The sequence below is a fragment of the Coffea arabica genome, chromosome 6e (assembly GCF_036785885.1).
Source record: "Coffea arabica cultivar ET-39 chromosome 6e, Coffea Arabica ET-39 HiFi, whole genome shotgun sequence".
NCBI lineage: Eukaryota > Viridiplantae > Streptophyta > Magnoliopsida > Gentianales > Rubiaceae > Coffea > Coffea arabica.
The window spans coordinates 2910127-2925278 of NC_092321.1; the positions used below are offsets into that span (position 1 = coordinate 2910127).

General features: G+C 36.3%; 2 protein-coding genes across 3 annotated transcripts; both read left to right on the plus strand.

Annotated features, from left to right (window-relative positions):
• Positions 1-4977: 4977 nt before the first annotated feature.
• Positions 4978-6146, plus strand: LOC113695329 (uncharacterized). The gene has a single exon (XM_027214377.2). The coding sequence runs from the start codon at positions 5260-5262 to the stop codon at positions 5845-5847; it is 588 nt and encodes a 195-aa protein (XP_027070178.2). The 5' UTR covers positions 4978-5259; the 3' UTR covers positions 5848-6146.
• Positions 6147-10458: 4312 nt separating this feature from the next.
• Positions 10459-13620, plus strand: LOC140009295 (uncharacterized). Of its 2 annotated transcripts, none has more exons than XM_072054427.1 (4): positions 10459-10897; positions 11804-11915; positions 12840-12905; positions 13068-13620. In XM_072054427.1, the coding sequence occupies exons 1-4, from the start codon at positions 10723-10725 to the stop codon at positions 13093-13095; spliced, it is 381 nt and encodes a 126-aa protein (XP_071910528.1). In that variant the 5' UTR covers positions 10459-10722; the 3' UTR covers positions 13096-13620. The 2 variants fall into 2 exon arrangements, with proteins under 2 accessions (XP_071910528.1, XP_071910527.1); XM_072054426.1 differs by having other exon boundaries at positions 10462-10886.
• Positions 13621-15152: the final 1532 nt, after the last annotated feature.

Sequence of the window (15152 nt, forward strand, 5' to 3'; positions counted from 1 at the left end):
ATCCTGGGTCACTTCTTCGGCCTCTTTGGTTTGCCTTGTTAATTGTCTTTTGGGCTTTGTACATGCATTGCGTTATGGGGTAGGTCTTCTTGCAAGAAGCTTTTTGGGTTTTTGTAATCAATATTTGCTTTTGGGCTCTGACTCTTAAGCCTTTGAACACCTTTTACAGCCCTTTACTCTTGGGCCTACTTTTATGTCCCAAAAAGTAGAATAAGATGAGAAGAAATGAAACACTCGTCTCCGCCATTAAGGTGCTTCCTCCCCTTCCCCCCCCCCCCCCCTCTCTCTCTCTCTCTTTGTTTTTTGGGGAACTCTTTGAAATTTGTTTTGCGTCAAAGCATATTTTGCATCTCTTCTTGAAACCAATGTTTTGAAACTCGAACCAGCCATCAACTCGGTCGAGGTCAGGGTCAGTTGATTCGATCCGGTCGAACCAATCTAAGAACCAGATAACGTCATCATTATGTCATAAATATATTTAATTTTAAAAATTAATATATTATGTAAAATTTCTAAAAATATATAATACTAAAAAATGTATGTTCAATATATGTTTAATGTTTCTCAGATACTTTACAAGAAAATACGAATAAGGTAGTAAAATTAAGTAGCAATTTAATACATATTCAACAAGTTTAGAACCAAACTAGATGGCTTTTTTGAAAAGTAATACAACAATTTAGGGCTTTAGCTATAAGTTCTAAAATTTTTCTAGGCGTAATAATAGTTTTCTTGTACTTTAGGGGTCAAATCATAAAATTGATAAAATATTTCTAGGTGAATTTTTTACGTTATTTTTTTAATGTTTCATCCCTTTTTTACTTAGATCTTCCATTGGAGTTGTTTGAGAGAGTTTTGTGATATGATATGTAATGAGATTTGAGAATAGTTAAAAGAAAGAATAAAAAAAGGAAAAGGAAAAGGTAAAAAAGGAAAAGATGGGAAAAAAAATCTGATTCGAAACGGTTCATTCGGTGATCGGGGTTGATCGAGTTTTATTTCACAGTTTTTTAAGTCAATTTGGATCAGATGCCTTTCGATTTTTCTCGGTTCAACCGATTGAACCGACGAATCTGATCTAAATTTCAAAACACATCTTGAAACAGGTACAACGACTTGATGAAAAGATTAAATAGAACCAAACAAAACGTAGGAAGTAGATGGCTTAGGAATTACGAGCACGTTTACAACTAAAAACAGCAGTATGAGATGCTCATGTATGGTAGTAAGTGGTAGCATAATTTTAGGATGCGGAATTGTGTGCCTGATGTTTATGGAAACTACGACCGGGTCCAGGTACATGTTTGTTACGTATTGCCAAATTAAATAAAAAAAAAAAAAAGGAACAAAGCGTATGCCACGCTATTATTGTTTTTTTTTTTTACACGCTATTAATGTTTGAAGAAGGAGTACTAGTGCGTCAGTACATAGATTATTGGTACCTCAATGAATCATTGGCAGTTAATTTAATGAAGAATTACTTTGAACATCTTAATCTTATCCTACTGGTTTCATGTCAAGCTGGCCGATGGCCATGAAAACACGCCAACTTCTCTCCTAGTCAATTATTTTTTCGTACTAGTACAAAAATGTGTGCCAAATAAAAAAAAAAAACAAAGAATTTCTATGCCCCAAAAAAAAAAAAAAAAGAGAGCATGGGCATGTGACCGTAACTTTTTAAACTTAAATATGGTGGTCTTTCTCCCGTTCCGGCACAAGAACCTAAGACTCAAATTAATTGATGATGCTTTCGAGGAATTTTATAGAAGGTGGGAAAACGCGGATTATCTTTCACATCAGTTACATACATGTGATCTTATCCATATATTATTAAGGATGTTTTAATTTTGTCAACCAATAATTAATTATTTCAGAATTGTACGAACAGTAAAAACCAGCCGCAGACAAGGCATGCTCCATCAGAAACTTCTCAGAGAGCATTAACAAATACGAGTGAGTGTAATAATTTAAGGGCCGTTTTTCGCTCAACTAACTTAATTAATTAATTAATTAATTAACAATTTGTCCTCCTCAATAATCAACAGAACGCCATTATTTGATAACGTTTCTAGTTTAGTTATGGATATAATATCCAAAATGTTGCTCCCCACGAGCCATGGAATCTGAGATATTGTCCCCATATTAAAGCTTTTTCGAGACTCGCAGCAGCGTATGGGCCTTACAAGCTGTAATGTAGTACAGTACTACATTTCAGCATTCCTTGCTCCCGCTTTAAATTTCATTAATCTCACCGAGTCACTCTTTTTTTTTTTTTACTTGACACGATAAACTTACACTACTTTATATTAGGGGAAGAGGAAACTTGAAGAGGTCCAAAGACAACTCGAAAAGGACTGAACCACAAATGAGTACCTGCGCACCCACTGTTAACATTTTCAGAAAAGCCTGAATTTTTAGAATGTAAGCAAGGGAGTTTGATCATTTGACCTGCACTCAAATAGAGTTTTAAAACTCTTTTGATGGTCAACTAATCTCACCGAGTCACTATAACTAAGCCAAATCCAAGAGTGTAAAGCTGGTGTATGATTGGTCCAGACAATAACCCCCCCCCCCCCAAACCACCAATTCAGAATAATTCTTTGAAAAAGGGTTATTCAAACTTAGTGATTATTCTAACCAGTTAGATTTCAATAGTAGAGGTTTTGGTCGAAATCTATGCATAATTGTACTAGAAAAAAGGATGAAACTTAAAAGCGTACCAGATAAGATCGGTTGATTTAAACGGTAGAACCAATTTCCTTCCTTTTTTTCCCCCCTTTTCTGACATTTTGAAAGGGTTGAATTTTTCATCATCATTTTTCCGTGTCATCCAAATAGAATAATATGCACAGTCCAAAACTGATTGCAGTCTTTTGTGAAACAAAATAAAATTTATATTTTTTAAATTTTTTTTTACTTCACGTACGTCAATTGTTACAGTAAATTTTTTTTTTCTTTTTACAAAAAATTTCTAAAATTGACTATCCAGAGGGGTTCTAAATTAAGACCTAACGCCATGTTCAATTCGCACGAACAAAGCATTTTTAATGCATGAAAAAGGTTAACATTCCGTGGGGGAGTTGCCTTGGTCGGTGGAGATCATTAATGTAACAAAAAAAAGCTTGTTGGGAGTGTCATCCATAGGGACCTCACCTCCTCCAAATGTGATTCTCGTAACCTACCACATTGCATAAGAAAATTCTTATTGAATCTTGATACATATCATTGGCCACCCCCAAATTCAATTCTTCCTCGTGTCGCCTTTAACTCGTTTGGCATCATGTTTTAGAACGATCGGTGCCGTTCATCTTCACGGATTATGTGGCTGAGCGACAACAACGTACGGTTTCCTGGCGCTTGACTATTGAAGACATGAACAAGAAGGACGTTCTTCAACTACGTCCAGAAGTTTCCGAATGGGGACAAATTACGTAATGGCCATGAACAAATTTTCGTACATGACGACGTGGCTGATAAAAACATTTTGATCCGGACCCACAGCAACATGGACTGGATCACTATATCTATTATCTAGGCCCACCAAACACCCCGTGTAGTCATTACTTGACACAAGCGCTTATTGGTCCACGTATACAACATCATTTTTACTGGATAAATCATAACACCCCGCTCTCAACTCCTCTCTCTTTGTTCTCTCTACGTGTAATTTTTTTTTTTTTTTTTGTGGGATATGCTATCAAGTTCTAAATGTGTGTGACCCCGCTAGTGTCCAATACATTATTAACTTGAATTTGTAATTTTTAGTTCCGTGGTTATCACCATTTCTGTGATTATATTTTTTAAATACCTTTTTATCTTATGTATATTAAATTATCATGCTAGTATACTTTTTTATTAAAAATTCAGAAAATAAAAATATTAATGAACATAGTCCCTACAAAAATTGGTCAAATTAAATAAGAGAAAAAAATTAGTTTGGGGGCGAATTGCTTTAAATGAAACATCATCATGAAAATTACAAGATTGTCATCGACTCTTGTAATTTCTTGCGATCGAACACTTAGAGTGTTTAAATTTATTTGATTTTTTTTTATCAAGTTTGAAATTATGTTTTAAGTTTGGATCGTTTATCTATCAAACTGAACCAAAACAAGTTTTTATTGAGTCAAAGTCGAATAGCTGGAATTTATTACTTATAAATTTCAAAAAAATAATAGTAAACTCGATTTTATGCTAATACAACCAATCCTAAAGATTTATTGAATGCAAAATGCTGTTCAAGTTTAATTTAATTAATTGGCAAACCAAATTTGAAATGCTGTCACCTAACTAAACTCGATTCTAAGTATCTAGTAATTTGGTTCGTCTTCTAATCCTAATTTTTAGCTAACAGGTGTCTCGGTCACACGTTAAGCTGAATTTTAGGTGTTATTATTTTTTTTTTTGACAAAAGTAAATCAATTTCGGGAATTGTGTAGATGCAGAAGTGAATAGATACAAGTGTGTGAATTCACATGATAAATCAAATTTGATTCAGGATACTAACGAGTACTTGATTCATCGTACTAACGAGTACGCTGACACCTATTATTAGAAAAAAAAATCTCAAAATAAATAGATAAAACCATCTCCTGACGTGCCAATGTAGCATCTAATTGGATCCCCAATATCCATAATTGACGCTGAGTTTACGCTTTCCTAATATGATGTTAGAAACAAAGCACAACAATTGACAACAATCCGATAAATTTCTTGCTTTCTCTAAACAAATTACTAGGAACCACACTGATAATATGATGGAGGCAATATAGGGGCTCGCACATTTCCTCTTTTGCGGTCTGCTAACGCTCGAATGAAATGGGAGCTGAAAATCTGAAAGGAAAGGATCAGGCGTTAATAGGAATGTCCGATGGCTGACTCACGGGATATTTCGTGAGGCCGTCCTTATCCAATGCTGTCACCTTTTGTTAACAGGAGTATTAAGTAGTAGCAGTGGGATATCGTAACTTTTTATTTGGTAATGGAGATGAAATTGAAACAGAGCTTATCCGTTACACGACACTCTCTATAATAATAATAATAATCTATATATGAAGCTATGAGCCCATGCCTCACGCTACCAAATCAGCCCTGCTTCTCTACCATTGCTACTCTACTCAGACAGACCAGAGAGAGACACCTAACTCCTCTTTAACACAGACACTGCTTATATATATATACACATACACATGTATTTTCCCACACAATCCAACCACCAGGCTTCCTGAGTCGTAATTACATACGTATATAGTTGTGATAATGATGGCTTCTGCTGCTGCTAGGAAGAGTTTTCTGAATTATTTTGGAGGGGGAGGAGGAGGAGGAGGAGCAGAAAGAGTTGATGACGATGATCTTGAAGCTGATTTGGATTTTGATGAGTCCGATGTCTGGGATTCCAATACGGATGGTGTTGGAAAAGTTCCCACGTCAGATCAGGGTAATAAGAAATCCATGATGATGATGAGCAAAAACAACAACAATTCACGTCCTTTGAAGAAACCGACAAGAAAGAGCGGCGGCGGTGGCGGCAGCTTTAGTCACGCTGCCAATCACAGGTCAATTGCTGCTGCTGCTGCCGCCTCAACATCATTGCCGGTAAACGTACCGGATTGGTCCAGAATACTGGGAGATGAGTACAAAAGCCGCGGCAGCAACGGGAGAGAGCACGAGGACGGCGAGGATGACAAGGATGAGGATGGTAAGTTACCTCCCCATGAGTATCTGGCGGCCAGGACGAGATCAGGTTGGTCGTTTTCCGTTCAAGAAGGCATTGGGAGGACGCTCAAAGGGAGAGACCTGAGTAGGGTCAGAAACGCGGTCTGGAAACAGACCGGCTTTGAAGATTAGCACCCGAACACACCCCAATCCTCTCTCTCTCTCTCTCTCTATTTTTTTTTTTTTTTGGAAGGAGTAGATATATTTTTATTTTTGCTTCACCATCATCTGCTTCAGACTGGCTTTCGGGGCTGGTAGTATGTATTATCTAGTGTAGCCTCAGATCCTCTAATTTTGGGTGGTTTTTTGTGGTTGCCATTTCAGTCCAGAGGATCACCGCTAGGTGCAAGCATGTAAACTTTCTAACTCTGAGATTTGCCCCAAATCTCACTGCTTGAGTTAATTATTACCGCTACTGTTTTTCCCAAGAATCATTTGATACTTAGCTAGCCAGTTCTAATGTCTTCTTGCATCAACTCATAATGATCAATGTAACATCGCTGCATTTTTAGAAATTTTCATCCCCCCTTTTATTGTTTACAAAAAAAAAAAAAAAAAGAACTCTTGGAAGTTTTGCAGATCGAGTGTTGCCGTGGGCATTACAATTAATTAAAGGATGGGTCGAACAATCCATGCATGGCATGCAATTGGTAAATTTGAAACTTCCAGTGAGTGATGACTGATGATCATAGCTACTGTTTTTCTGCTAAACAATGGAGGAGTTGCATTCTTTCTTTGTTGTTGGCATCGAGTCGACAAGTATGGTTTTTGGCATATGGTTTAAGACATTGAAGCGATTGCAACGAGGGATGCCTTTGGTAGATAGATGGCGTAGCGGTAGAAACGAAGGCAGATTTGTAGACTTTTAGCGGATTGTTTGTTTCGACCTTTCATTCAGCGTTAGGTGAGAAAGCAACAGCCTATCTAAACGACTAAATTCTAAGACCACCCTTGAAGTAAAATTCATCATCCATCCTCTTGTAAACGACAAATATATACTAAAATATGCCTCTCTTTTGCTTCTTCATCTTTCCTAGTACTAATACTTTTTATTTTTTTGGTTTTCTAATCTTATCTATCTATTTGGATCGGACTGGAAGTCTTTCATGTTTGTGAATGACGCTAATAAATTGACATTCTCCTACATATTCCTCCTATCCTAGTTTTAGGCTCTTAGCATGGGCCGCCAAATGAAACTTACACATCACCAAATGTTAATTATAGGGATAATTTCATAAACCTCTCATGAGTTTTTTGATAATTTTACTGAGCTCTTCTAAGATTTGAAAAATTATACTTACCTCCATTGATTTGATAGTTTTAGTAACAAAATCTTATAATAATATTGATTTGATCAATTTTTTAAATGAATACCCAAAAATGGCCTCTGGTAATGAGTTTTAATTTATTTTCGTATACAATTATAAGATTATTTAGTATAATTATAAGAAAAAGGTACCAAAATTTTCATGTTCATATCTACTATTTGATAAACAACTATAATAATAATAAAATTATTATGATATGATACTTTTGATGGTATTTTATTATAGATTTAGATTTATAAGATAGAAAAGAAAATGTTGAAATAATTCATTTAGAGTTTATGAATTTTTGGAGTAGTGGAATTATCATAATTTAGTAGTGCTTTTGGGCTATTTTTTTTTTATTGTTAATTTTAATACCAAAAATAGAAAACAAAGATCATCAAAAACATTGGATTACATATAAAATTAACTCGTCAAAAAAATCACTAGTTCGATATTTGGTTATATAGAAATTAGGGGCAATAGTGGTAGTTCTATAGTTTTATTGGCGAAAAATTTGAAAAAAAAGGAAAAAGAATGAAAAAATAATTTTAAAACTCATTCTAAGTATAAGCATACCAAATAAGAGAATTTCATTAAAATATTTAAGGATAAAATCATCATTTTAAATGACAAGGGAGGTATATGTAATTTTTCAAACTTGAGGAGAACTCAGTAAAATTGTTAGAAACCTCAAGGGAGGTTTCTGAAATTAGCCCTTAATTATAAAAGGAGGAGACTGTCAATCGATGCCAGCACAAAGTTCAATCTATATAATAAAGTGCATGTATGTATTCCTTATGTGAACAGTTTTGAATTTTTAGAAAAAAAAAAGAAAAGAAAAAACTTTTGATAAGATCTTAATACTTCTTATCACCGAGTGTTTACAAATTAAACATTCTCGTGTCCTGTATTTATTGCGCTGAATTAAATGATCATAATAATGCAGAGAGTAAATATCAAACCAACCAACCAAGTTAATTTCGTATCTACCCCCGTACAAATTGAATTTACGATTAGCATCGAAACTCCTTGTACAATCTCTGTACGTGCCGCGTACAGATTAAATGCATTGGCAGCACCCCGCAAAACTACGACCTGATCTCTGTGTGATGGTTATGAAGTGTATGATGAAAGAAAATGGCATCGGTTGATTTTGCGGCCAATTAGTTGTTTAAGTTAATTCCTGCAACCACTAGGGTCGATTTAGTGATCAGGAAATGACGCTTGAAATTTTCCCTATTATCATTCTGTGCTTGGCAATTAATTGTTTACCATAATGTTAGGACATAGTATTAAAGTAATTTGTCATTTTATTTGACAAACCACGAGATGAGACACCACCTGATCTCACTTAGTGTAATAATACAGACTACTACTAATGTAGCAGTGAGACGTTTGATTAGATGAGGCAGCCATTGGCACTTTAGTCTAATCTATCAAGGTTGGTGTTTGCGTGCTAACTTGGATGGGATGGATGCTTCCCAGTGCCCGATATCCTTAATCCTTAATTTAACGCTTGTTTGTATTGTAACTGCTTGCTCTCCAATAACATCAAAAGTCCAAAACTGTTGCGTAGTCACTATTTTAACTTCCATAACCTGATCGATATCCAAACTAGTGATGTGTTCAGTTCTGACCATGCATGGACGTTTGTCATAACATGCAACCTTCCGTTCCCACACACTAGCCACCGGCCACCCATGGTGGGAACACAGAAGAAAAAGGTGATCCACGAGACAAACTAATACAGCACCACGTAAACAATTGGCTGTCCTTCCTCTTTTCACGACAAACATAAATTATGAAATTTAACCGCTATTGCTATGTTTTGTTTCTAAAGATGAAGGATGTTAACGTACTATTGTTTTTTGAAATTTTCTTCACAAGAGTCTTTTTTTTTTTTTTTTTTTTTTTTATCGACAAGGGAATTTGCAGTCGCTATTTGAGAATACGTACTAGGTAAATTCTCTGCCTCATCCGCCAATTACACGAAAAAGTAAGATGCGCTAGGCAAGCCATGCTCGACAGACACTCCAGAGGAGTCTTGTTAAAAGATATCGGCTTCCAATGACACTTAGTCAATTACTCTTTGAGTGCCTAATTGGTTTCTCTTAAGATATATAAACTATATATAAAAAAAAAAAGACCCTTCAAAGTTCAAAGTTGTTTCGTAGCACTTTTATCTGGCGGATTACTGCACTAAGTTATCTACATGACTCACTTTCGTGTACAATTGAAACAATTTAACTCAGTCGCATTCACAACTGAACCAATTTCGGTCGACCCATATGATGCACGAGGGGAGTTGTTGATTAATTTCATGTGTAAGAAATTTTCTGTTGCGAAGGGAAAGTTTCTCTTTCAGAATAGTTTCATGGTACTAATCGTGCATAAATCATGATTTCTCTGATATTAGTAAATTAAACATATCATCGAAAACTTACAGCAAGCAACCGGCACAATCGAAAGTGTTCTATTATTATTATTATTTCCAATTCACCAAACAAAAGGTATGACACTCACATTTGTTTGCCTTTGCATTTTCAAAATCCCTCGTAGCTTTAGGATTTTACTTTCTTGGTCAACCATTTTACTTTTGTTTACTCTTTTTGTTTTATTATTACATTTACCATCCCTGTGTTTTGACCATATTATCAAATGAACTATATGGTTAATTAAATTATAGTCAAACCCCTTGAATGTCAAAATGTTTATCAAATGCCCACCTCACATTAACCATAATTAGAAATAGTGTTTGCATCATCAAAATACATGTCTGAAAGCACCAAAATACCCTTTTGTAAATTGTGTTGATTAAAATTACCTCCCTTGAAATTTATCCAACTTATGTTTACCTCCTTTGAGGTTTGTTCAAATGACAAAATGAATCCCATATATTTCCGTTAGTTGGTTTTGAACGCCATGACTCATAAAGGGTCATTGTAATTTGGCCAAATTACAGGATTGGTGTAGGAGGGCATTGACCTAATGACCTTCATGTCAAAGGAGGCCTTCTCTGTTCTTTTTTTTTTTTTTTTCGGAGACGACAATTACAATATATTCTAATTTATCCTATACTAGGGGGAGGGGGTGGATTTATGGAGGTTCAAGGGTAATTCGGAGAGAACTGAACCACCACCGGACTAAATGGGTGCACTGCACACTCACCTGAATTTTTTGAATCAAATCCATATTTTAATGTGGTAATTGATGGGCTTGAAACCTTGCCTCTCACACCAAACCTTAAAGGCTTGATGGTGGCCACCTTTCAGCTGGTGGCTTCTTTGTTCAGCTCATTTGCACTGCTATAACTTTTTTTTGTTTTTTTCAAAAAGTTTGTACTGCTGTAAGTCGGAAGAATAAAATAAAATAAAATAAAATAAAAAACAAAAAGAAATGAGATGTCCCCTTGCATTGTAGGCGGTGCAGTGGCGTTGGACCGTTGGCAAATGTTTCAGCTTCGGGGCTGGCTCTGTTATCAGACTCGGGCGAAAAAAATAAAGCCTTGTATAGACCCAAATATTCCTAATGACCATCCTCGCTCCAACGCCTCCTGCTACTCGCCCTCCTACAGCTTCATATCGCTGCAGAGTCAATAGTGATAGGTAGATTTTGGGAGAGATGGGCCTTCCCTAATTTCGGATTTGTTATAAGATTACTACTAGTAGTAGTATAAAAAGAGACATTTAGGGCCAAAATGGATATTGTTACAGCAAGAGAAACCAAAGAGGTAGCAATGGGAAGAAAGAGCAGCAGAATCTTGATAGCCTTCGTGGTGATTATGCTGATGGCCATCGCTGCCTACATCAAGATTTGGACCATCGACTATCGGATCTCTTCCCAGGAATCCCTGTTGCTAAGGTCACTATACTGTAATCGTCTCGTCTACCCTTGCTGCTCCCCTTTCGTCATTTCGCGTTTCCCCTTTTCATTCTTTCTGTCTCCTAGTCAGAGATGTATGGTTTGGTAAATAATTCAGAAAATGCGGGCTTTTTTTTTTATACCAAAATATAATTGCTTGGATTCTTGAGAAAATATCACAGGGAATTGCCTCTTCCGGAATTAAATTCTGCCAGATTAATTTCACAGTACTTAACCTGTACCCTATTCGTAAAAATCCATAGTCAATTTTGTTGCTAATGAATATTTAGAAGAGGGTAACCAGCTTATTACTTTAGTCTTTTTATTTTTTTTCTTATTATATTTAAAGAACGGGCATTATTGGTTCACGTGCTTTGATTTCATTTACTTGATCAAATCAGCTAAAGGAATGTGAGTGGCATATACGTGTTGTTCCTCGTACCGTCCAGTAATACGTAACTGAAACCAAAAGAATATGACAAGAAAGATTTTAGACAAGTCTAAGCATTACCTCTTGCTATGTGGAAACTCCAGTCTCTGGAAAAAAGAGGAAATGCAAATTCGGCTTACAGAAGTAAAAGGACCTAAGAATGGTAAACAAACACTCAATAAGGTCAAATGTAGTTTATGTAGTAAGGTTTGGGGCCGAGGAGGCCTTGGTCTAGTGGTTAAGGTTGAGGCTTCAGGACGTATAGGTCTTGGGTTCATCTTCCCTTCTCCCTCCCCACTTCTTAAATCCCACCCCTCCCTTGCAGGAAAAAATTTAAAAAAAAAAGAGTATTTTATGTAGTTTATGCTATTGAGTTCTATCCTCGGCTCATTACATTACCATTCCAGTACAATTCCTCTTCTGTAAATATATTTGGTTATTCTCGTCCTGAAATGTGTAATTGTATCTGTTGACTGACCACTTGTAGGCAACAGTTTGATCTTGCCCACAGAGAAGCCATGGATGAATCTGCAGAGTGGAGGCAGAGGTTTGATATGGAGGTCGAGAAGAGTCAAATGTGCATCAAGGAACTCGATCAAGTATGCTCTGTTTGTGGAGTTTTTTGCTATAATGTCATATCTATGTCTTCATTTGAGGAACATGATCCATGACAAGTAGGTGATACTGGTTTGCGGAACTGTTATGTTGTTACTTGACACTGTAAAATTGCTCAACCTGGATATGAATATCATTTCTGTGAGCTTGCTTCAGTAACCAATATGCATGTATCGTGTAAAATACACTATGGAGCTACTTTCAGTCTTATTTGAAATGATCAGTAGCTAATTTTTTCCTTGGTCAGGTTATTGATGGCTTTATTGTCTATAAATTTGAGTTTCCTATGGTGCTTTCAGAAGGATTATTTATCTAAATATTGTCTTTTTTATCAGAAATGGAAAAAAAAAATTTGTTGGTTTTCATAGAGTTCAACAAATGAAAAATCTGAGATATTGTACCTAGGCTTCCCTAAAACTCAAACTGGTCCGAGTATGATAGCATAATGGAGATTAACTAAACCAAAATATTTCTGTCAGTTCTGTGCAATTCATTTTTTTGGGTTTTTTTCACTTTTTTTTTGTTTCAAAATCTTCCATTAGTGCAGAAAAGTAATTAATAGGAACCAAAAAGCTTAGCAGCTGGAACAGTATTATCTTGTCCAAATCTGCTTGGCAGGGAAATGCATGCGAAGAAAAAAAGTACCTGGATCTTGATTTTTCTGTGTGAAAGGCTTGTTTGTGGTACTCAAATGTGAAACTGTCAAGCACAAATTAACTTACCACACACTTGTGACCTACCAGCTTTCATTCATTGGATTGTTAGTCAATGTGATTGAAGCCCCATCCAGTTACTTTTGTATAGGAAATTCTTTTAATTGTCTCCTCTTTTGGCCATGCACATCAAAAAACCTAATCTGTTGTTGGTTGTTTTAACCTCTGCATTTAATCCAAGTGTTTGCCTCATAGATCAAGGAATCTCGCCAGGCTGCGAGTGCGGCTGGTATCAACAAGAAATTGGAGTTGTTGGAGAAGGTGATTGCTCAAGGCTCTTATTTTAGGTTTTGTCTGAATTATTTCTTCTGTTGATCCACACAGATGTCATGAAAACTAGTCTAATGGAAGCCCCATAGAGGTAACTATTGTTTATGCAGTTAAACCGATACTAATTATTGAACATTTTTGAACTATTACAAGGAAAATATGGACCTGCTTGAACAAATAGAGATACTGAAACAAGAGCTTGAAGCAGAGAAGTTTAACTGCAGCATGCGACATATTTAGGTGTTATCTGGTGTCTGGAGTTTTGGAGAATGTTATCTGAATATGATGTTACTCAGATTTTGATGGAGTTCACAACTTTTCTTTGTTTGGAGAAGCTGATTAATCACGAGAAGAACATAGGCCAAGAATGCATACGTGCATATGCCATTGATATGGCATGACTTGCTTCACAGGAAGAGTAGACATTTACTGAATTTTCCTGCTTATGTGGTTGGATGGCGACTTCGTCCAACTTCAGATGGGCTCCAATTTCTGATCATGACATGTTCTGGAGACATCTGGCAGCTAAAGAGGCTAACCTTATATTCTTACCAGAGAAGGTATTGTGAGAGCTTTCCTGATTGCTCATTGTTGAAGTTACTCTAGATCTCTGGGAGCGTGTTGTGGGGATCGATCATGTAATTCACATTTTGTAATATGATACACCTTCATTACATGTCATCCTCGTATTGCGTTCGCTTTGGCATTCTGTTGTCTGTTTAGCTTTAGAGTAGTTTAAGCTAGTGAGACTCTAAAAGAAAATGAGAATTTATGGTCATAACCTGTATCGGGAAAAAGAGGTTTTTGGTTTTGGTGGAGAACTGAAATGGAGTTTAACACCATGTCAAAATAAGTAGTAATTATTGAGATGGACTTTTAGTTCGAGATGATTATGCCCATGCCACAATATGGAAGCAGGTGTTTCATCATTAATTATTTTTTAGGCTAAAATCCGAGCGATATCATTTGTTGGAATCCATATCCAAAGGCTGATCAGATTGCAATTCAGACAGGTGTTTTGTTATGATCTGCTCCAATGCTGCAGTTTTCTCAGCTTGGCTTGCTGAAGACATTGCGGAACTGTCACCCTCACCGACCTCCGTTTGTTGAGAATTCATCTGACCGGTTGAAGTAGCTGAATTGATTGCTGCAGCACCGGCAGCAGATTTCTTTCTTTGAGGGTTCTGGAATTTAGAAGTGTCGAAGAGTTGTTACAGCTCACACTTATTAGCACCTCAATAGACATAAATCGACGATACTCGGCATTAACAAATTAGCACGCAAATGAACGAGCAAATTCACATTACATGTAAAGATGAGGAAATTGGCGGCACAAGAACAATTTTTATGATCTTGGACTGGCCAGCCACGTACAAATCATTATCGCGCGACGAAATCCAGGCGTTATTTCCAGAAAAGGAAAAACATGGCTGCGATTAAGAAGGGGCTTCTATTTCTCCAAATATTCCCATCCCAACCTCGATGGTTGGCAGCCCCCAAGTCCAAGTAAAGTTCGCAAAGCCTCGCCTTCGGCATTCATCATTCATCTCAAATACGCACTTGTTTTTTAATATACATATATATATATATGCACATATATATATATATACACATATGTGTGTTACTGTTATCAATGCCTCCGTGCACTATTATTAGTATTTCTGCAAATTTCAGAAGTGGTATACCTTCTTATATCATATGGTAGGGATCGGAGAAGAGAAAGGTAGTAGCTAGAAGAAAACTTACGGAGGCTTTTCGACGCTTCCGCGATTGGGTTACGGAGTCCACCGTCTCCATCAACTCCTCAAACTGATCACCCACCCAAAAGAAAGTACAACGAATGATCAGTGAAAGAAAGAAAAAGAAAGAGGCATGTTACATATATATATATATATATATACACATAGTTAGCCTTAATTTATTTAAATTGGAAAGCCTAACGCTTTCTACTTTCATCAACTTAGAGTCATGCAGATACAAATAGTGTAAGCTAGGAGGATTAACTCAAGAAGCATGCATGCTCCCAAGGAAAAACATTAACAAAATCGTTGCGTACACACACAGATATATAAAAACAGATGATGGATGATTGATCAGAACCTGGTTTACAATTTTTTCAAATTTCACAAGACATGCATTCTGCCTCGTCTCCACAACACATTCTTCCTCGGACGTTTCCAAGCGCTTGTCCATTTTCTCTGTGTTTTTTGCTTCGTCTGTTTTATTGTTCTGAACTGT

Coding starts and splice junctions, on each gene's coding strand:
- LOC113695329 (XM_027214377.2), top strand. CDS start 5,260: ATGATGGCTTCTGCTGCTGCTAGGAAGAGTTTTCTGAATTATTTTGGA.
- LOC140009295 (XM_072054426.1), top strand. CDS start 10,723: ATGGATATTGTTACAGCAAGAGAAACCAAAGAGGTAGCAATGGGAAGA. Junction 10,887..11,803: donor CAGGAATCCCTGTTGCTAAG/GTCACTATACTG, acceptor GACCACTTGTAG/GCAACAGTTTGATCTTGCCC. Junction 12,906..13,067: donor AATTGGAGTTGTTGGAGAAG/GTGATTGCTCAA, acceptor AACTATTACAAG/GAAAATATGGACCTGCTTGA.